General features: G+C 39.7%; 1 protein-coding gene across 1 annotated transcript in view; it reads left to right on the top strand.

Moving 5' to 3' along the window:
* The window catches only part of DNAJC15 (DnaJ heat shock protein family (Hsp40) member C15), a 72,862-nt gene extending 54,844 nt beyond the window's left edge, over positions 1–18,018 (top strand). The window contains exon 6 of the mRNA XM_008260010.4: positions 17,804–18,018. Coding sequence (XP_008258232.1) covers positions 17,804–17,874 — 71 coding nt within the window. The 3' untranslated portion in view covers positions 17,875–18,018. The remainder of the gene's footprint in view (positions 1–17,803) is intronic.
* The last annotated feature ends 5,817 nt before the right edge of the window (positions 18,019–23,835 follow it).

Consider the following 23,835-nt stretch of genomic DNA (forward strand, 5'->3'; position numbering starts at 1 on the left):
ATAGATTTAAACAAAAATATCTTAGTGCCCTTGGAGAAAGAACCAAACATATTTGGGGAAATAGAATGGCAAGTCTTCATTTTGCCTCCCCTTTTTATAATTCTTCACTGTATTTGCTTTGAGGTTCTTGGAATGCATTAAGGTACTTGAAAATTCTTAAATCCTCCACCTGATGCTTGTGAAATTCATCAGTGTGTCACCCCCACCCCAAGCAACTTTGTTGGTTTTGCTACCAGCTGGTAGAACAAATTTGGAATTTCAAATGTGTGATTAGCTCTAATTTTTTACACATTTTATTATCAACCTTCACAAAGACACTGACACCCAGAAAATTAGGTGTGGGAAATGGCTGAAAATAGAGTTTTTGTAACTAGTTTCTTAAAAAATTTTTATTTATTTGAAAGGCAGAGTTAGTTGAAGAGACAGGGGAAGAGAGAGATATCTTCCATTCACTGGTTCACTCCCCCCGTTGTTGGGGCTGGGCCAGGCCAGCCAGGAACCTAGAACTAAGCACTTGGGCCATCTTCCTCTGCTTTTTCCAGGTGCATTAACAGAAAACTGGATCAGAAGTAGAGCAGTCAGGACTTGAACTTGTGTTCTTATGAGATGCCAGTATTGCAGGCAGTGGCTTAATTCACTGTGCAACAATGCCAGCCTCTAACTAGTTTTAAATGAACATTCAGAAAAGTTTTTATAAGTGAATTGTACTATTTCATTTTAGTAAAGTAAAAGATTAATGCAGTTTTAAAAAAGAAGAAACAAACCTCAACCCAATGCTTTCAGGCTCATATCTTTTAGATTATTGCTTTTTCTAAATTACTGAAAAAAGAAATTAGTTGTTGAAATCTGCAGTTTGGTGTTAATGTCCAATGAGTGTAGAAGGTGGGAAGACAAGACTAGGTAAATTTGAAAAACCATAGAACCTTAGAGATTTCTTATAAGCTATTCTAGCACTTCTCAGAGTATAGTTTGCTGGTTGTACCAGATCACATTTTGTTACCTGTGTGCAACAAATTAAAAACAAAAGTAAATATTTAGGGGTGTAATTTAGTATACCAGTTAAGAGGCCCATTTCCCATATCAAAATACCTGGGTTTTGATTCTGAGCTCTGGCTCCAGATTCTAGCTTCCTATTAATGCAGACCCTGAGAGGTAGTGGTGATGGCTTAAGTAATTTGGGTCCCTGCCATCTACATGGGAAATCTGGATTGAGTTTCTGGCTCTTGGCTTTGGGCTGGCTAAGCCCCTAGTTCCTTGCTGTTGTGGGGATTTGCAAAGTGAAATAGCAGATTAAGAGTTTCTCTCTCTCTCCTCACTTTCCGCCCCCCCCTTCCCCCCAGTCTCTGCTTCTGAAATAATTTTTAAAAAGTAAACATTTAGAAATATTTAAAACAGTTTGACATTGCCAGGGTATCTAAATATGTGATCTTTTTGTATTATGTAGAAGTATTGGTCCGCTACGGATTGGAAATTTAAACATAACATATATAGGTACTCTCTACAGTTAGAGAGGCACTTCATAAATCAATGAAATCAATGTTGCCTCCCAAATCAGGACTTTGTGCTTCCTCCTGGGGTAGATGGCCTGAAGAGCTTCCTGATTAGCAAGGCAGCCCACTGCACTGGTAGTTAGCTCTACCTACTAGAAAGTTCTTCCTTACATTTATATGGAATAAACCAGTCTGCACTGGAGATTGCCAGTTTTTTTCCACTGACACCGATTTCACTAAATACACAGAATTTGCATTTTCCCTTAAGTAGTATTTGAATCAAAATTGAATATTGGAATTAAAAACAAGTCAAAGCAATTATGTTGTTGATGGATTTTCATAATTCATACTGTAGAGGAAGCTAATTTTATGTGTGTGTGACAGGGATATGTTCTGAGAAATGCATGGTCAGACGATTTTTATTTTTTAAGGTTTATTTGAAAGGCAGAGTTAGAGACAGAAAGAGAGAGCTTCTATCCACTGATTGACTCCCCAAATGGCTGCAATGGATGGGGCTGGGCCAGGCTGAAGACAGGAGCTTCTTCTGGGTCTCCCACATGGTTGCAAGGCCCAAGCACTTGGACCATCTTTCACTGCTTTCCCAGGCACATTAGCAGGGAGCTGGATTGGAAGTGGAACAGCTACTTGAACTGGTGGCTGCTGTTTTAACACACTATCCCACAACACCAACCCGTGCTTATTTATTTTGAGAGAAGCTCCCTATCCATTGGTTCATTCCCCAAACGACAGCAATGGCTGAGGAGGCAAAGCTGATAGCCAGGAACTCAATCACACTGCTTCCTAAGGCCTACATTAACAGGAAGCTGGAGCCAGGGATCAAACCGGTGTTTTCCCATGTGGGACATGGGTTATCTTAATCAGCCCCTTAACCACTAGCCCAAACTCCTGCCCTGATAATTTTGACATGAAGCCCCGGTGATAATTTATTGCAATTTATTACAGTATACCAAATTTAAAACGTGTTGTAAACATTTTAGGAAAAGGATGTGATGGCTAAGAGTCAACAGGGATTCACTAAGGAAAAAAGTGATCTATAATTACCTGGATTTCCTTTTTTGATAGATGTACTAGACTATTTCAGAAGGGCACATCTTTTCATTTCAGCATCTTGATGTAAGTTTTTGCTTATGTTTGAGTTAATTTGATAGAGATAAGGAAAATCAATGCATGATAAAACTATTGATAAATGATGAGATTCTTAAAAACAAAGAACATGGCTTATTCATCTTTAATTTTATATGTGTGTATGGCTGCACATAATAAATGACAAGGATTTTTTTAATGCATGGATGAATAAGCAAATGGAAATAAAGAAGGGGTCCAAATAAAATCCATAGGTAAAATGGGGTTTGGCAGTAATAACTGATATCATTTATCAGAAAATTTAAAGACTCATTAGATATGGAACAACTGGCAGCTGTTCTCTCATTCATTCAGAAATTATTCAGTACTTACTAGACAATGTGCTAAATCTTGAGACAGTAACTAAACCAAGACAATTAAATCCCTGTCCTCATGGAACATACTTTTTTTAAAAAAAGATTTATTTATTTGAAAGGTAGAGAAGCAGAGGCAGAGAGAAAAAGAACTCTTCCATCCACTGGTCCACTTGCCAAATGGCCATAACAGCTAGAGCTGGGTGAGACTGCAGCCAAGAGCTTCATCCTGGTCTCAGGCCATCTGCTGCTGCTTTCGCAGGCACATCAGCAAGAAGCTGGATTGGAAGTGGAGCAGCCGGGACTCAAACCAGCACCCATGTGGGATGCTGTTGGTGCAGACAGTTGGCAACTTAACCCACTGTGTCACAGTGCCAGCTCCAGCATACATTCTAATGGAAAGACAGACAAAAGGCAAAACTATTTCAAGTTGTTAATAAGGGCAATTCCTGTAGTGACCTGAGATACAACATATGGAAGAGCGGCAGCTTTATGCAGGTTGATTGGAAAGAATGAGAAAGAGCTAGCTCTCTGAGGAATGATCAGAAAGTGCAGGGGTTAGCGTATGCAAAGGCTCTGAGGGAGGAAAGAATTAGTGTGGTTAAGGAATTAAAAGGAATGAAATGGGCAAGAAGGAGAGGTTGCAGGAGATAAGGTAGATAGTGCCCAAATTTTGAATCTACCTTAAATGGAATGAGAAAGTAATGTCAGTTTAAAAAATAATGTAACTCAGTGTACCTTTTAAAAATCATTTTTATATTCAAACAGTTTATTTTCAAGTACACTTACAGAAGTGCAATACATAGGCAGAAAAGTACATAACTTATTTTCCTCTCTCACTGGGTTGACATTTGTACAGGAGCAGTTTGTAAAACTGCTAATGTCTTTAGCATGAGTCAGGGCAGTGGCACTCACTTGTTCATATTTACAGATGGGAAAAACAGATCTTCACCTCCATTTACACAAAATCCGAAATTCTTAATGGATTATAACCTGTTAAAAGAATTCTAAGACACATTAAATTTAATAATTTGAGTAAAGAAAAAGTCATGATTGGGCATTCGAAACTAAAAGGTTCAGTGGGCTTCATCCAGCAGCATGAGCTTTTATAGGCCAGACACAGGAGCAAAGTAGAGAAATCACCTGATCAGCTACTGCTAGGCATCTGTTTTGAGCGTGGTAGAATTATTTGGCTGCCTGGAAATTGGTTGAAAAGTGGCTGTTCTTAAATTAGGTTTCAGTTCTTTTATGTAGGAACACAAAATGGAGATAGTTAATGGCCTCCTTATTTAACCTAAATTTGAAAGACAATAAAGTGTTCGCTTCTCTCTCTCTCTCTCTCTCTCTCTCTCTCTCTCTATATATATATATATATATAGTAGAATAGGCAAAGATTTCTTATACAAAGTAAAACATACATACCATTTAAAGGAAAAAATGTGCCTCTGAGGAAATTTAACTGGTGGGTTTTTTTTTTTAAATTGATTTTGTTATCAAGGTTACTCTGACCTCTTAAAAGGAATTGGGCAGTGTTCTTTCTGAACATTTGTGTAAAATTAGTCTAATAGTTCATCAGTGGAGCCATCTGGGCATGGAGACTGGGCAGGTTTAGATTTACAGATTCAGTTATTTAAAGATATACAGCTCTTTCATCTCCTTTTAGTTTTGGTTAATTTTTTGAAATTTTAGGGAAAATTAAAAATTCCTGAGTTTTAGATCTTTAATTGTTTATATCTTACTGCCTAGTTGGTATATGTAAGTAGCTTTAGTATAAGCTACTTTTTCCTTCCCAGTATGGACAGTTTATTCATTTTTATCATACCTTTATTTTATTAACCTCCATTTGTCAGTTTTCTGCATCATTTTTATTTCTGTTGTCTTTATTTTTTTTTTTTTTTTTTTGCTTATTTTTTGAAATGGATAGCTACATCATTGGGGTCAGCAGTCATTCAAATTAAAATACTTATTTCATTATTTTAAAGTATATATATATATATATATATATATATATATATATATAATCTGAAGGGCAGAGTTGGGGGTGGGAAAGGCAGATCTTTCATCTGCTGTTTCACTTCCCAAATAGCTATAACACCCAAGGCTGGACCAGGCTGAAGCCAGGAGCCTGGAACAGTATCCAAGTACTTGTCTCTTCTAAGCAACATGTAATTTTTTATGAGTAAACATAAAACATATGTGACTTACCTGTTTTATGTTCCTTTTGCTATTTGACTTCTTTTGGCTCAGATTTTTTCTTATTCTTTTTTCTTTAGTAATTTGATAGATACAGCTTTCAAAAATCGTTCTTTAGTGATTTTCTAGAGATTAAGCATGCTTCCTTGATCTGACAATCTAAGTGGTCCAAGTAATATTTTATTTTAAATAATGCTAGGGCCTTAAAACACTTATGATTGTCTTTGATTGTCAGCAGTTCTACTGTGATTTGATGTGTTCTTTGCATTTGTGCTGCTTGTGATTTGTAGAACTTGAATCCATGGAGTGATATTTTTATCCGTTTTAGAAGCTTCTCCATTTTCAGTAATCTGTTCAATATTGCCTCCTCTGCTTTCTCTCTCTCAAGCTAATCATGTCCTCAGTGTTGCATACGTTTTCATGCTTTTATCCATATTTCCATCCTCTTTTGTGTATGTTTTTCCGGTTTATTATCCATTCTTCACTGTGTAATCTCTTAGACCTATCAAATTCCTTTTTTAAAAAAAAGATTTATTTGAAAGAGTTAGGTAGAGACAGAGAGGGCTTCCATCGCTGGTTCACTCCCCAGATGGCCGCAACAGCTGGAACTGAGCCTATCCAAAGCCAGCAGCCAGGAGCTTCCTCCGGGTCTCCCACAGGGGTGCAGGGGCCCAAGCACTTGGGCCATCTTCTACTGCCTTCCCAGGCCATAGCAGAGAGCTGGATTGGAAGAGGAGCAGCCGGGAGTAGACCTGGCGCCAATATGGAATGCCAGGGTTCTAACCTGCTGCGCCATAGCGCCGGCCCCAAGACCTATCACATTCTTAATTTCACTTCTAATTCTTTGAACTTCTGCATACTTTTATGTGTTGTTTCTAAGTTGGCATGTGTCTTTATTTGAGAGGTAGAGTTACAGAGAGAAGGAGAGATAGAGATAAGATCCTCCATCCACTAGTTCACTCCCCAGTTGGCCGCAATGGTTGGAGCTGGGCTGATCTAAAGCCAGGAGCCTCTCCCAGATCTCCCACATGATTGGAAAGGCCCAAGCACCTGAGCCATCCTCCACTGCCTTCCCTAAGCCATAAAAAGAGAGCTGGATCAGAAGAGGAGCAGCCAGGACACATACTGGCGCCCAAAGGCTTAGCTTACTATGCCACAGCGCTGGTCCCCCATGTATTTTATTTTTTTAAAAAAAAGTTTGAGGGGCTGGCACTGTGGCACAATGGGTTAAAGCCCCAGCCTACAGCCCCGGCATCAGGTGTGGGCGCTCCAGCTACTCTACCTCTGGTCCAGCTCTCTGCTATGGCCTGGGAAAGCAGTAGAAGATGGCCTAAGTGCTTGGGCCCCTGCACCTGCGTGGGAGACCCGGAAGAAGCTCCTGGCTTAGGATCAGCTCAACTCTGGCTTTCACAGTCACTTGGGGAGTGAAACAAAGGATAGAAGACCTTTCAATTAATAAATCTTTTTTAAAAATTGTTTGAAGGCAGACACAGAATTAGGGAACTTCCATCCACTGGATCACTCCCTATAGCTGAGACTGGGCCAGTCCAAAGCCAAGAACTCCATCTGGGTCTTCCACAAGAATGGCAGGAACATACATACTTCAACTGTCACCTTAGCCTTTCAGTTTGCACATTAGCAGGAAGTTGGATTGGAAGTAGAAGAGGGACTTAAACCCAGGCACTTCAGTAGGGGATATAGGCAGCTCAACCACTAAGCAAATGCTTGCCCCCTCTCTGTTTTTAAAAAATATATTCGTAGTTCTTTCAAAGCCCTTGTCTGATGCTTGTAAGATCAGGCTCACTCTATTTCTATTGTGATTTTGTTTTCAGGCCTTCTTTTGGTCTGCAAAGTCTTTTTTTTTTTTTTTTTAAAGATTTATTTATTTGAAAGAGTTAGAGAGGCAGAGGCAGAGAGAGCTTCCGTCTGCTGGCTCACTCCCCAAATAGTTATAATGGCCAGAGAGAGCTGTGCCAGTCCGAAGCCAGGAGCTGCTTCTGCATCTCCCATGTGGGTTCAGGGGCCCAAACACTGGGGCCATCTTCCACTGCTTTCCCAAGCCATAGCAGAGAGCTGGATCAGAAGTGGAACAGCCGCCCATATGGGATGCCAGCACTGCAGGCACTGGCTTCACCCACTATGCCACAGTGCTGGCCCTGCAAAGTCATTTTTCTGATGTCATACGTTTTGTTATCAAAACAAATGTTTATATGAATTCCATCTGTCAGTATTTACAGTGCTAGAAATCAAAACTGAGAAAGTTTTTTTAGTTTGACTTTATTGAAAGGCAGAAAGACAGGGAAATCGCCCATCCACTGGTTTACTCAAAGGCTAATATCCTTAGCAGTTTCACTGCAATACTAGTCAGTGGTGGGTCTTTTTGGTAGTAGTTTCATTTTTGTATGGCCTTGCTTTCAATGTGAGCATCGATCTCTAACAAGCTATTCCATCATAATCAAAAACAGAAGTAAAGAAGGACATTTAAGATGAGGCTGTATACCACACGAATTGTCTAGTTGGTATTTAGGAGTCTGGTGTAATCTCAATGAGAAATAATAGTGAATTAGTTCAGGGTGGAGACAAAGTAAATTTGACTTATATTTTGGAAACAAGATCTACAGTTACTGCTGATTGATCTAAGAAATTTTATATTTCTCCTTTTTCTGAACAAAACTTAGGTAGATAGAAATGAGTATGATTTAGAAGGGGGGCGGCTCATTTGTAAACAGATTTGGGAAGAAACATTATCGATGTTAAATTCTCCAGGAACTATCCAAGTGGAAATGGAGAGTAGGAGGTTGAATAGAGACACTAGAAATCAGAAGAATGGTCTGGGCTTAATTGTTCGGGAGTCATCAACTTAAGAAGGTATTGAAAACAGTGTTAACAGATCATAGGGGGCTGGCACTGTGGTGAAGCAGGTAAAGCCATTGCCTTCAGTGCCGGCATCCCTCATGGGTGCCAGTTCTAGTCTTGGCTGCTCCACTTCTGATCCAGCTCTCTGCTATGGCCTGGGAAAGCAGCAGAAGATGGCCCAAGTCCTTGGGCCCCTGCGCCAGTGTGAGAGACTCGAAAGAAGCTCCTTGCTTCAGATTGTCCCAGCTCCAGCCGTTGTGGCCATTTGAGGAGTGAACCAGCAGATGGAAGATCCTTGGTTCTCCCTCTGTAACTCTACCTCTCAAATCTTTTTTTAAAAAAATGAACATGGAAAGTGATTAAATGGAGAGAGGGGGAAAACCCCAGGATCCCAGTGTAAGGAGTTTAGAAATGTAAAGATCAAATTAGAAAAGGAGAAATCAGCAAAGGAGACAGAAGGAAAAATATTGAGAAAATGGTGCCATGGGCCATCTGAGCCAAAACAGGAATTACGTAAAGGAAACCAAAATCAACAGTGCTGAATGCTGCCATATGAACAATTAATAAGAGCATAGAAAGATGGATCTATAGTGTTTTTACAGCAGTGGAAGATTTTGTATGCTTAAAGTCAGTTTTAACTGGTGCTAGGTTGAGTAAAAAGATGAGGAAGTTCACTTACATAGTCAACCTTTTTGAGAGTTTTTTGTGAGGAAAAAGACGAGGAGGAAGAGGCATTAAGAATGTTTGTTTTTTTTTGTTTTTGTTTTGTTTTGTTTTTACTTTTTATGTTTTAAATGTAGAAGCTCCTTGAGTGATTGAGCAAATTTATGTGTCAATGGAAGTGATCAACTAGAGAGATTGATGATTTAGGAGATTAAATTTAAATTCAGCAGGGATAAATGCAATGTTCTTTTAGCCCCTGAGAATCAATTGTATAAATATAGGAAAGAGATTTGGCAGTGTTTCACATGAAAAAAGAGCCATGGGGTATATTTGATCTCAAAGCCTGTAAGATTTAACAGTGAAAAAGCTGCCAAGAAGTTTATGCAGTCTTAAGCTGTATTAAAGGACACATATTAAAGGACTAAATATTCCCATAATCTTCTGTACTTGTCATTCATTCATTCAACCAGCAATTATTTACCCAACTGTACACAGCTTAAGCAGTTAGATATTGTTTCCAGATGCCAGGTTTGGAAGGACACTGACAAACTTTAGTATTGAGAAAACCAAACAGGATTGTGAGGAGGAAAACAATGTCATAGGAATGGGCCATTCATTCATTCAAAAAAAAAAAGTTGCTGGGGCCAGCGTTGTACATTTCATTAAGCCGCTGCTTGCAATGCTAGTACCCATATTGGAGTGCTGGTTCAAGTCCTGGCTATTCCACTTCCAATCCAGGTTCCTACTGACGTGTCTGAGAACGCATCAGAAGATGACCTAAGTACTTGGGCCCCTGAGGACCACTCAGATGGGAGACCAGGATGGAGTTCCTGGCTTATGGCTTTAGATTGGCCCAGTCTTGGTTCTTGTAGCCATTTGGGGAGTGAACCAGCAATTGGAAGATCAGTTGATTTCTTTTTTTTTTTTTTTTTTTTTTTTTTTTGACAGGCCGAGTGGACAGTGAGAGAGAGAGAGAGACAGAGAGAAAGGTCTTCCTTTTGCCGTTGATTCACCCTCCAATGGCCGCCGCGGCCGGCGCGCTGCGGCCGGCGCACCGCGCTGATCCGATGGCAGGAGCCAGGAGCCAGGTGCTTTTCCTGGTCTCCCAGTTGATTTCTTTCTCTCCCTCCTGGTGGACCAAAGAAAAAATGAGGAAGGATGTCTCCCAGGGTTTTCCAAACCTATGGTTAAAGAACAAAACAACTGGCTATATTGAGAAATTCATGGATGACCTATATAACATTAAGTGCTTAAAATATAACACATATATAGGAATTCCTTCTGTGTCTTTATCAGGGGAGCATTATGTTCACTGAGAAGAACTATAAGCAGGGAAGGTTTTACCACTGTAAGGAAAATGACTCTTAGTTGGAGCTACCTTAATTGGTCTACATAAGACATCAGTCAACTAGTAATTACTAAGGCTTACTGGGAACCAGAACTGTTTTGGTCACTGCGGCTACACAGTGGGGAAAAAAGTGATGTTCAGGAAGAAGCAATGAAGGTAAAAACTAGTTAGGGATGTCATAGGTGGTATTCACTTACTGTGGATGAGGTACAATTCTCCAAGACCCTTCCAATTTTAAGTTCATTCAGGTACGTGCAGACATCACAATTTTAGAACATTTTTGTCACCTCAGCAAGAAACTCTGTAGCCTTTAGCTGTTATCACCAAGCCTTGATTTTTAGTCAGTTGATCTATATGTCCTCATGCCAATGTTACTAGCACTGACACCCTGTCTCTATTACTGTCACTTTGTTGTGCCCCATGAGTTCTGGATAGGGTCATCAAACCTTAGGTAGGTTTGATAAGTCAGTGATCTATAACATCAGTTTTCCAGTAAGTGTTTTTAAAAATTGAAATATACATCCATACTTTTGTAGGATTGTTTTGACTCTTCTTGCGACTCCACATGAGCTTCTATAAAAGTTAGCTGGGACTGATTATTGATAGAGATTACACTGAATCTGTAAGTCGGTTTGGGGAGTATTGCCAGCATAATGATATTCTTCTGATCTGTGAACATGGGACATTTCCCCCTTTATTTACATCTTAATTTCTTCCAATCACATTTTGTAGCTCAGAATATACGTTTTGTATTTTCATTAACTTTATTCCTTTTTTTTTTTTTTTGGAGGGAGGTGCTGTTGTGAATGGAATTTCTTAATCTCATGTCCAGGTTGCGCATTGCAAGTATATAGGAATATATTTTTTTCTTTGAGAGGAAGAGAGAGAGCTCCTATCCACTGGTTCAATCCTCAAATGCCTGTATTAGCCAGAGCCTGTTATACAATCGAGGTCTCCCACAAATGTGAGAGGAACCTGTTTACTTGAGCCATCACTGATGCTTCCCAGGGTTTGCTCTGGTGGAAAGTTGGAGTCAGGAACCAGAGGTGGGAGTCAAACGCAGCCATTCCAGTGTAGGACCGGGACATCTTAATTGATAGACTAATTGCCTACTCCTTCTGCAATTAATTTCTTATTTTGTCCTGCAGCCTTGCTGAACTCATTTATTAGTTTAGATAGTTATATACAGAAAATCCTAAGAAATTCAGTATAAAGATCATTCATCTATGAATATAGTTATACTTTGTTCTCTAAGTTGGATGCCTTTTATTTTTTGTACCTGATTGCCCTGGCTTGAATCTCCAATACAAGGTTGAATAGAAGTAGTAGGAATGTCTATCATTATCTTGTTTCTGATCTTAGTAAGAACATCATGTCTTTCCCCATTAAGGGTTTTTTGAAAGATGCCTTTACTAGGTTGGGGCACAACATACTAAAATGTGTATTAATAACAGATTCCAAGAATTGGTCACTCTTTGAGGAATTTATCTATTGGTGTGTGATTGACTCCCTGTGATTCATCTTTTTATCTTCTGTAAGGAAGAGGATATGAGATGGGATTAGGGACTTGAAGAAAGTAAAAAAAAAAAAAAAAAAGATGAGAATTTAATATGAAATCCTGTAAACAAATGAGGCATTTTGGTAAAGAGTATAGGCTCAGGAGCCAGTCTTCCTAGGGATCCTGGCCTCACCCCATATTAGCTCTGTAGCTGGTGTTGGGCAGGTAAATTTGTGAATCAGTGTCCTTAATCAAGTAAGTACAGAACTACTCCACAGGATAGTTGGAAGAACCAAATGAGATGTTAGAACAATATTGCCCCACTGCCTTTGTCATCATGGTTATCATAAGGTTTTTTGAGCCCCAGTGAGTCCTGGATAGTGTCATCAAACCTTACGTAGAGGTCGGTGATCTATAACATTTTCCAATAAGCATTTTTAAAAATTGAAATATACATTCATAAATTAAAGTACACAAATAGAAATTTACAACTCAGTGAATTGTCACAAAGGATCTTGTTTTTGTAGCCATTTGCCCAGATCAAAAAATAGAACTATTACAGAGAAGAGAGAGAGATCTATCCACTGATTCATTCCCCAAATGGCTGTAATGGCTGGTGCTGGGGCTGGCCAAAGCTGGGAACTAGGAACTTCTGGTCTCCCATATGGGTGCAGGGGTCCAGGTCTCCCAGGCACATTAGCAGGGAGCTGGATCGGAAGTAGAGCAGCCACGTCTCAAACCAGCACTCATGTAGGAAGCTGCTATTCTACAATGCCAGCCCCTATTAAACTTTTTCTTATGACTTTTGTGAACATCATACATTCTGGTATTCTAGAGCTTAGTCCGAGTTGTATTTTCTCTGTGGCTTTCTTTTGCATATACTTACTGGTGTCCCTTCATTAACAAAAGTTCTTAAAGATTTATTTATTTGAAAGAGTTACACAGAGAAGGAAGATCTCTACCTCTCCATCCACTGGTTCATGTCCCAATTGGCTGCAATGGCCAATCTGAAGCCAGGAGCTTTTTCCGGGTCTCCCACATGTGTGCAGGGGCCCAAGGACTTGGGCCATCTTCTACTGCTTTCCCAGGCCATAGCAAGCAGAGAGCTGGATCGGAAGTGGAGCAGCCAGGACTTGAACTGGCACCAAATGGTATGCTGGCACTGCATGCTGCAGCTTTACTCACTATGCCACAGCACTGGCCCTGTAAAAGTTCTTAACTGTAAAACAGTCCATTTTATCAGGATTTGCCTTCTTAGTGCTTCTTAAAAGAAATTTGTGTCTCAGATTCATAAAAGTATCAAGGTCATGAATTTCCTGAACCTTTTAACTGTGATGTGAGGTAGGGATAAAGCTTCCATTGTAGTTATTTGAATATCCAAGTAGTCAAGCACTTTTAAAAAGGGCATTCTTTCCCTAGTGATCTGCCATGTTACCTTTGTTATAAATAACCAGATATTTATGGGACTGTTTCTCTTCTTCCATTGCCTAATTTCTTTATGCTTGTGCCATTGCCACATTTTACATATTAATTTGTGTATCTTCATGGGAGGGCTATTGTTGGCCCTTTGCTTGTCAGTATAAATTAAGATTTCTTATCGTTATGCACACACAACATACACATTTATACACACATCTCATTCGGTTATGATAGGAATAACCATGCATCTATCAATCTACTTGGGAGAATTAACATCTTAATGATATTTATTTAGGTCATCTTAATTCCAACAGTTTTACATATTTCTGGGTGATACATAATTTTATTCCAGTGTATTAATTTTTCAAATGCTATTATAAATTAAGTCATAGTTATTGATTGCTAGGAGTAAGACCGATTTTTTAAAAATATGATTTTTCAAGTTAAAAAAAAAATAAGTAAATCTTTAAAAAATATAAAAAAAAAAATATGATTTTTCAGGTCCTTTTGGATTGTCTACATACTCCATATTAAAATTTATGAAGAATGACACTTTGTTCCCATTCCTTATTTTATGCTCAGGGAGTAGGGGCCTCTGATATCCTGTTAAACAGTGATAGTAGGTATTTTTTTCTTGTCACTGATCTCAGAGCCAAAAGTTTCAACATTTTGCTAATTGTAACCTATTACATTTTTGATAACTTAGAAGGAAACTTGGTCATGATACTGATTTTCTGCATTTGTTCTCATGTTAAAACTGATGTTTTATTGTGATCACTTCATCATGACTTGTTATCAAGGATATGTTAGCCTTATAAAAGAAGTTGAAAAGTATTATCCATGTCACCTATTTTTGGGGAAGAAAAATTACTGAAAATCCTGACAAGGATTTTTGAGAATGGTGTTAATTACAGACTTACAGACTCAATTTCTCAAATGGATGTGAGTTTTTACATTTTCTGTTCTTGTATCATTTTCAGTATGATAGAGACTAACCTTTGGTTTTTCCCTCTTGAACAATTTCTGCTATGATACTTTTCCTTAGTGTGTGAGTTGTTTTAGAAGTCAACATTGGGATACCCTGTATGTGCTTGTTAGTGATTTCTAGCTTTATTGTATTATGTTCAGTTAACATACTCTGAGAAATACTGATAGACTTGCTGTTTTCTTTTGTCTCTGGTGTGCTGGTACTGTGGCATAGTGGGTAAAGCCGCCACCTGTAGTGCTGGCATCCCATATGAGCATGGCTGGTTCTAGTCCCGGCTGCTCCACTTCCGATCCAGCTCTCTGCTATGGCCTGGGAAAGCAGAAGATGGCCCAAGTCCTTGGGCCCCCTGCACCCGTGTGGGAGACCCTGAAGAAGCTCCTGGCTTCAGATTGGCGCAGCTCTGGCCGTTGCGGCCAACTGGGGAGTGAATCAGCACGTGGAAGACCTCTTTCTGTGTAGCCCTTTCAAATAAAATTTACTTGAAAGTAAGCATTAAGATTTATTTAAGTCCCAACTTCTTAAATTCTGTGGGACTATACTGCTATATTAAATGACTATATATGTGTATACTTATTTGAAAGTCATATTTGCATACTTCATCTGCTGGTTCATTCCCCCAAATGACCACAACAGGAAACTTCATCAGGGTCTCCTGGTACTTGGTCCATCTTACCTTTCCTAGGCACAGTAGCCAGGGAACCAGATTCAAGATGGAGCAGCTGGGCTTAGAGCCAGTGCCCATATTGGGATGTTGGCATCACAGGCAGCTACAACGTAGGCCCCAGTTTTTCCAAGTGTATATTCCTGTTATTTTTCCTCTGAATTCTCTGTTCATTTCAATTTAAATATCCTTTTTTCTTCCTAGATTGAATTAATAGCTGACAACTTTCCCACGAATGGGCTTTCTATGCTGCTTTTTCTCTTCTTCCCCCTCAAGAACTCCCAAATTTAAAAGTTTTCAAGGCTGTGTTCATTCCTCCCACCCTTTTAGTTTAGGTTCTTACTTCTGCTATTGAGTTCTTCATTTCTAACACTTCATTTTCAAGATCTTCTATCTTTCCTGAATTTCTCATTTTCTGATTTCCTTTGTTTTCTTGTATCTTTAGTAGTCTTATAATTACTTTTGAATTACCTATTAGGCAACTTAACAGTACTTTAGCAATCAGACTTTAAAGAAAGGGAGACTTTTATGTTCCTTTTGTGTCATAATATTGCATCTGAATCAGTTTTTACAATTTTTATTTATTTGAAAGGCAGAAAGACGCAGAATGAGCTTCCATCTACTGATTCACTACAAATGCCCTCCCAATCTAGAGAACAAGAACTCAATCCATGGTTCCCACATGGATGGCAGGAACCCAACTTAAGGCACATCCTAGAAGGCAGCAGTGATGGCTCAACAGGAAACTGGAATCAGAAACTCAGCTGGGTCTGGAACCCAGGCATGCCAAACCATATCCTCACTACTATGCCCAACACCTTTTGCCCCATCAGTTTTAAAGAAGAGCTCTTATGAATTAAAGGTTTTTCTCAGGATGTGTCTTTTTGGAAGGCTTATGTTGGCTGTGGATGCCACAGTACATATACTCCCTGTACACCATCTTTTCCTGTAGCGGATGGCAGTTGAGGTGGAGTTTTCCTGCCGTTGGCTCACCCCGCAAATGGCTGCTATGGCCGGTGTGCTGCGCCGATCCGAAGCCAGCTGCTTGCTCCTGGTCTCCCATGCGGGTGCAGGGCCCCAAGCACTTGGGCCATCCTCCACTGCCTTCCAGGGCCACAGCAGAGAGCAGGGCTGGAAGAGGAGCAACCAGGACTAGAAACTGGGGTGCCAGTGCCGTAGGTGGAGGATTAGCCTGGTGAGCCGCAGCACCAGTGAGGTGGAGTTTTGATGCTCTTTGTACCCAACGTGATTGCCAGATGTCAGGCACACATTCTCCTGGAGCTGCTGCAGTTGAGGAGATGTAGGCCAGACTTGCAGGAATTGGACCTGGGAGTCCCAGTGGCAGCATGCAGTGCACCATCTGGTGGTAGGAGGTGAGATGGTGGGGCTGGCCTCAAGTCTGAGAGGCCACCACCCCTACTGGGTTCTTGGGGGCAGAATGCCTTTACTTTCCTGCATTCCCAGTTCCTTGTAATGCAAAGCTTTCAAGTCACAGTTCTCCTGAGACTAATCTTAGCCTTACAAACCCCGCATTTTTTTGTTAGTGAGGTGAGACAGCTATGGGGCCACAGAGATGGGGCTGTGTGGGAGTCTAACCTCTAAAGCAGTACGGATTCCTAAAGTGACTTTATTCTCAGCTGTTGACATATGCTGCAGCTGTGCTGGTGGATTGGGAAGGGAGGTCCAGTATAAGTTCCTTTCCTGAGGCAAAGTAACCCAAGTTCTCTAGGTGGGTTTCCTTACCAGTAATGACTCTGGATTCCTCTTGGAGCTAGGAGTGCCCCATAAAGGCATTCCTGGAGGTGGGCTTGGCTGCTTACCCTTTCCCTGCAGGGGGCTTCCTTCCCCTTTGCCAGGGAGCTGAATCTCAGTGCCCTTTTTCTTTTGCGCCTTCTATGCTTCCACCCCAGGCCTATGAGTCTTACTAGTTCTTTCAGCACTCACCTGAAAGTACAGCTGTTTGTTGTTTCAGTTCTTCTAACTATCCAGAAGGCATATCAAAGATTAAGTTCAATTACTATTTTAATATTCGTTGAGAACATGAGATGATTTGTATCACCTTGTTAATTCAGTTTATACAGCTTATCAGGACCCATGTTAGCTAATCCCAACATCATACATAAAATTTATCAACTTTCTTTGTAAGTTTTATATGTTTGTTTGTAGCAGTTATGAAAGTGTTGGTGTCACCCTCAGGCAAAAATCTCAGTGTGGTTTCCTCCAGCATTGCCCTTTCTAGTACAGTGCCGTGTTCGTTGATCCAGTTCCCCCCATCAGCTGAGTGGTGTGATATCAATAAATTGCCCGAGTTAGGACACTTTACGGCAGTACTGTCTAAATGCTTTTTGGATTGTTGTAAGCTACTGAGGACATACGATGTTTTCCACTGCTGCCGCCAATGGTTTGCACTTAAGGGAAGAATACAAAATGAAAACAAATACAGAGAGACTGGTGAACGGTTAGATGATTTTTAGGCTGACCAATAAGCAATGACAGTATTCAGGACTAGAAGTTAGAAAGGGTATGATGTTTAAATAGCGTTAATTAACAGTTTGGAGCTAGTATTTTTACATATCAAATAGGCTCTGTTTATGATTCTGCATTTGAAATTCATCTCAATTTTCTTGTTTTAGAATTCATTGCAAAAAATTCTAAAAAGGACTCAATTTGTATTTTAGGGTAGTATGAATCCAGGATTATACTCTGAGTATTCCAATAGGATCATTTCAGAAAACAGTGAGGATTCCCTTTAACATCACTTTTACTATTCATTTTTAGTAAAAACTACTTTTAGCACTGTATAGTAGGTTTTTTGTTTTGTTTTTCCAATTATAAGGCTTGACAAGATTTTGGGTCAATTTACCTCCATCAGAAAGTTAACCCTATTTCAGATGAGTAATCAACCCTTAAAAAAATAAAAGGCATGATTAAAGACTATTTTGCTTACTGAACCATCCATTTAATTAATTTCAGAAAATTTCACTGGTCATTCACCAAGCATGTGACCAAAGTTTTACTCGTGATTATAACTTTCATTATTTTTCTCACAGGTTTTTTTTTTTTTTTTTTTTATTGCTGGGCATGTGGTATGTCATTGAACACATGTATACTGTTTTGTTACAGGATGGATTTATGGGAAAATATTAGAATTCTGAGTCTATCTACACTGGGGACTTTTACAGAATACTTCATTATTAACTTTATCCATTTATTTTTCTTTGTTCTCTTAGGAGGATCGCCTTATCTAGCTACTAAAATAAACGAAGCAAAAGATTTGTTAGAAGCAACCACCAAGCATTGATTGATGCTGAAGAATTATACTGAAGGAAACAAAAGGGGACACTGAAAGGAAAGATGTGCAAATTAGTCTAAAATATGTATGCTGACCACAGCCTTTTCTTTTGGCATTAAGCTCTATAGCAATAAAATATTAATAGCCTTGTTATGTCAGTCCTAAATCCAGTATGACCATCAGAAATGCAATTGAGATTTCTGAGCAATGAGTAGAAATTCTTACTGTTTTATGTTTGTGCCCTCATTTTTTCTTGGTTCTTCATAGGAAAGGGGCTTTGCCTAACTAAGGTCCTCTGAAATCAAATACTTGCTGCCATCTCATGGGGAAATGTTTTGAAAACAGTGGAATTGACTAAAAGGTGTTCTGTAAAATAGTTGTTAGAACTTGAAGAATGCTGCTGTCATACCCTTGGCTGAAGCATGAGAACGTGGAAAGCTACTAAAATGATAACATTACCAGAACAAGGCTAAAAAGAACTGGGAAAAACTGATTATAGTCTTCTAGCAGCACTGTATATTTATTCCATCTATGATGTGTAAAGCACCATAGTGAGTCCTCTGAGAGTTAAAAATATGAGCCAGTTATGGATCCTGACCCAAAAGATCTTATATTTAGAGGAAGGGTTAATCACATAAGTAAGTAGAGAGGTACAGATACGTTAAACAACAAAGTAACTTAAAATGAGTGTGTGGTGGTGGGAAGGAGTCTTCATGGAGTAATTAGCATAGCACTAGGCTTTAAGAAAAAATATTTCTCTGAACAGAATTAATAGAAATGGATCTTATCCATTAGTGTGATTAGAGTATAAGATGTATTGAAAGGTAGGAATGGATAAAAGTGGTCATGAAAGGCCAGCATTAAGTTGCTTTCTCCAAAAGATAACAGATTCAGAAGAAAGTGCAACATTTCCCAATGTCTTAGAAATCCTGGGTTCATTCCAGGGAAGCAGAATGACTATTTCACCTAAAAATATGTATTAACATCCTAGATGCAATTTCAACTTACACTATCTCATAATTTAGGAGTTCAAGCTTTGCACTGTTGACATGTGGGCTTGATAATTCTTGGGGTGCTCTCTTGTGCATTGTATATGATTAGCAACATGTTTGGCCTATTAACAACTAGATTAGTACAGGTTACATATCCACCACCAAAAATGCTTGGAACTGAAGCCCTTTAGATTTCTAATTCTTCAATAATCGTCTATACATACTGTGATATCTTAGAGATGGGATGCAAATCTAAATATGAAATTCATTTATATTTCACATACCTTAGTCTAAAGGTAATGTTATATTTTTATTTTGCACATGAAACGAAAGTTCACATTGTTGGATTTTCCACTGTAAAGACATAAGCCTGGGCTGACTGAAAGTAAAAGAACAGAAAAAGTTGTCCCATGCAAACAAAAGCCAGAGTGAGGCAGGAATAGCTTTCCTCATGTTAGACAAAACAGACTTGAAGACAAAACCTCCAAAAAGAAGCTCAAAAGGACTAATTTAGTGAGAAGATATAATGATTTTAAAAGTTTTATACAGCAACCATCATTAGATGAAAAGAGGCTCCAATATTGTGATAGTGGAGAACTTCAGCACTCTTATTGACAGATCCTGTACAAACACAAGAAAATCAAAGATCAGGGTTAAACAATACTATTATACAAATGGACCTAACAGGCATTTATAGAAAATTCAGTCCAACAGATTATTACCCTATGAAACATCCTCTAGGATAGACCATATATTAGTCCCCAAATCAAGTCATACTTATGAATTTTTTTCCTGCCCACAACAGAAGTAGAAATGAGCAACAGCAACCTTATTGGCATTACACAAAAACATAGAACTGAATACCTGTACTGATTCAATGAAATATTGTTCAATCAAAACAGAAATTGAGGACAGAAAATTTGAACAAGTAATGAGATTGGAACAGCATCAAAAGTCTCCCAGGCCGGCGGCGCCGGCACACCGGGTTCTAGTCCCGGTTGCCCCTCTTCCAGGCCAGCTCTCTGCTGTGGCCAGGGAGTGCAGTGGAGGATGGCCCAAGTGCTTGGGCCCTGCACCCGCATGGGAGACCAGGAGGAAGCACCTGGCTCCTGGCTTCGGATCAGCACGGTGCGGCGGCCATTGGAGGGTGAACCAACAGAAAAAGGAAGACTTCTCTCTCTCACTGTCCACTCTGCCTGTTAAAAAAAAAAAAAGTCTCCCAACAAAGAAAAGCCCAATATCATCGGACTTCATTTCTGAATTATATTAAACTTGTAAAGAACAATTTTTCTCAAATTATTGCCAAGATTATTTCATGAAACTAGTATATTAATTGCAAAATTATACAGACAAAAACTAAACCTAGTGAACATTGTTGCAAAAATTCTCAAGACAAAAACCCTGCAGATTGACTCAAACACCCCATGAAAAAGATGACCCACCATGATCAGTTGGGATTTTTCCCAGGAATGTAAGGATGGTTCAGCATGTGCAAATCAATGATTATAATACATGATATCAGTATAATGTAAGATAAAATATCTCAATAGAGAAAAGCCACTGATGAAATTCAACACCCATTCTGAACTCACAGATGCATGGAAAACTAATGAATGAGCACAGACCTGTTTGAAGTCTTAAACAGAGTTTAAGGCTTGAGTTAAGACCTTATTTTCTTTACTTTTCCTTTGAAATATCCAGGCTTGGGAAAAAATATATGCACTGAATAAACCTAAGAAAATTAAAGGCTCTGGACTAGCCTTTTATGTTACATTAGTCCAGGTTCAGCAGGACTGAACACTTTTGGCCAAGCCCCAAGTAAAGCTGTCAATCCTGATAAGGCTGTGGTGGTTGGAGCTGCTAGTCAGGGAGGTGTGTTGGCTGGTGCTGTCACAGATGTGCCACTCCTGGATGTCACTCCCCTCTCTGGGTATTGAGACCAGGAGGTGTCTTCACCAAACAAGAACACCACTATTTCAACCAAGAAGAGCCAGGTATTTTTCTACTGCTGCTGTTGGGCAGACTCAAGTTGAGATTAAAGTATGTTGGGGGAGAGAGAGATGGCTGGAGACAAACTTCTTGGACCATTCACTTTGATTGGAATTCCTCCAGTACCCCAAGAAGTCCCACAGATTACAGTTATATTTGACATTGATGCCAATGGGATTGTACATGTTCCTACCAAAGATAAAGACGTAGGATGCAAGCTGATTGTAATCCAGTCTTTGGGTGGATTAAGCAAAGATGACATTGAAAATAGGGTTAAAAATGCAGATGTATTGTGAGGAAGACCAGCGAAAGAAGGAACAGGTTGAAGCAATTAATATGGCTGAAAGAATCACTGAGGACACAGAAACCAAGATTGCTGATGAATGCAACAAGCTAAAAGAAGAGATTCCTAAAATGAGGGAACTCCTCACTTGAAAAAGACAGTAAAACAGGAGAAAACAGGCAGCATTGCATCTTCCCTTCAGTAGACATCATTAAAGCTCTCCAAAATGGTATACAAAAAGATAGCATCCAAGTGAGAAGGCTCTGGAAGCTCTGGCACTGGGGACCAAAAAGAAGATAAAAAAGAGGAGATGCAGTGATAACAGAAGTAAATTTTGAAGTCAGAAGTACAGCATACAATGAAGCTTGGATGTGAAGGGACTTCCTGCACAGAAATGAACAAACTTCAGTCTTTTCACTGTGTTTCTGTAGTATTCTCTATATAGTTTCTTTAATATATAAATTAAGACTTACTAGCTAACAGTCATTTAATTGGTGATAATTGCGAAGGTACAGCATTCACAATGTTCTGCTGTCCTTAGCCTATTGTCACTTTCTTTAGCTGCATGTAAAAGTGAGGCCAGTACAACTTAGTGAAATTATAAAGACTTCACATTGCATGTACATCTCATGTGCAGTCCCCATAAAAATACCAAGGACATTGGTGATTTCATATAAATTTGAAGACTTATTTCTGTAAACAAAGTCCCCAAATTGCCAAAGCAATATTGAGCAGAAAGAACAAAATTGGAGGTATCACAATACCCAATTCCAAGATATACTATAGAAGTAGAGTTATCAAAACAGTGTGGTACTAGTACAAAAACAAATTTAAAGCAGTGGGATACAGATCCTAGTATAGAATCCAAGTATCTACAGTGAACCAGTCCTTCACTGTGGTCAAAACAGACACTAGACAAAAGACTCCCTCTTCACTAATGGTGCTGGGAAAACTAGATATTCATAGGTAGAATGAAAATAGACCCCCGCCTACCTGTCATCCTGTACAAATGTTAGAATTAACTCAAAAGACTAAATGTGAGCCCTAAAACTATGAAACTGCTAGTAGAAAATACAGGGAAAATGCTTTGAAACATCAGCATAGGCAATGTTTTTTTATTTTTTTAAAGACCTCAAAAGCACAGGCAGCAAAAGCAAATGGGATTATCTCAAGCTTCAGTGCAACAAAGAAACAGAGGGAAGAGTGAATATACAGAATGGGAGAAAATATTTGCAAACTATGTATCTGACAAAGGATTAATATCTAGATTATATATTTTTTAAAAGATTTTACTTCAAAGAGTTACACAGAGAGAGGAGAGGTGCAGAAAGAGAGAGAGGTCTTCCATCCGGTGGTTCACTCCCCAAATGGCCGCCAAGGCCAGAGCTGTGCAGATCCGAAGCCAGGAGCTGGGACTTCTTCCGGGTCTCCCACGCGGATGCAGGGGCCAAGGACTTGGGCCAACTTCTACTGCTTTCCCAGGCCACAGCAGAGAGCTGGATTGGAAGAGGAGCAGCTGGGACTAGAACCGGTGCCCGTATGGGATCCTGGTGCTTCAGGCCAGGGTGTTAAACCTGCTGTGCCACAGCGCCAGCCCCAATATGTAGATTATATAAGGGATTAAAAAAAACTCACCACGAAAAAAAAAAAAAATCCAGTTAAGAACTGGGCAAAGCCATGAACAGACATTTCTCAAAAGAAATACAAATGGCTTACAAACAACTGAAAAAGTTTACAGCATCACTTACTATCAAGGAAATGCAAGTCAGAACCACCATGAGCAATCATCTCACTCTAGAGAGAATGTCTCATCAAAAAGAAAAAATAGAGGCTGGCATTGTGGCACAGCAAGTTAATCCACCACTTGTAATGCCAGTATCTCATTTCAGAGTGTCAGTTGGAATCCTAGCTGCTCTGCAACTGATCCAGTTCCCTGCTAATGCTCTTGAGAAGGCAGAAGAAAATGGCCCAAGTATGTGGGCCCCTGCAACCCACATGGGAGACCAGGATGAAGTTCTTGACTCCTGGCTTCCACCTGGCCCAGCCACAGCTATTGCATCCATTTGGGAGAGTGAACCAATAGATGGAAAGTCGCTTTCTGTCTCTGTCAGTCTGCCTTTCAAATGACTAAAATCTTTTTATTTATATATATACACACACACACAGCCAGCGCCACAGCACACTAGGCTAATCCTCTGCCTGCGGCGATAGTACTCTGGGTTCTAGTCCCGGTTGCTCCTCTTCTAGTCCAGCTCTCTGCTGTAGCCTGGGAAGGCAGTGGAGGATGGCCTAAGTGCTTGGGCCCTGCACCTGCATGGGAGACCAAGAGGAAGCACCTGGCTCCTGGCTTCGGATCGGCGCAGCCCGCTGGCTGTTGCAGTCATTTGGGGGTGAACCAACGGAAGGAAGACCTTCTCTCTAAATCTGCCTATATATATATATATATATATATATATATATATATATCTCATAATAATATATATATATTAACAAGGTTGTGGAGGAAACACTATTGTTGTTGTTGGCAATACAAATTAGTGTAATAGTTGCCAATACAAATTAGAGAACCTTAAAAACTAAACATGCATGTACCCAGCTATCCTACCTCTGGGTATGTATCTGAAGGAAATAAGATTAGAATGTGATACTTGTGCCTGTCGTGTTCATGGCAGCACTATCATAACAGCTGATATATGGAAAGATCCA

This window comes from Oryctolagus cuniculus, chromosome 9, assembly GCF_964237555.1.
Source record: "Oryctolagus cuniculus chromosome 9, mOryCun1.1, whole genome shotgun sequence".
NCBI lineage: Eukaryota > Metazoa > Chordata > Mammalia > Lagomorpha > Leporidae > Oryctolagus > Oryctolagus cuniculus.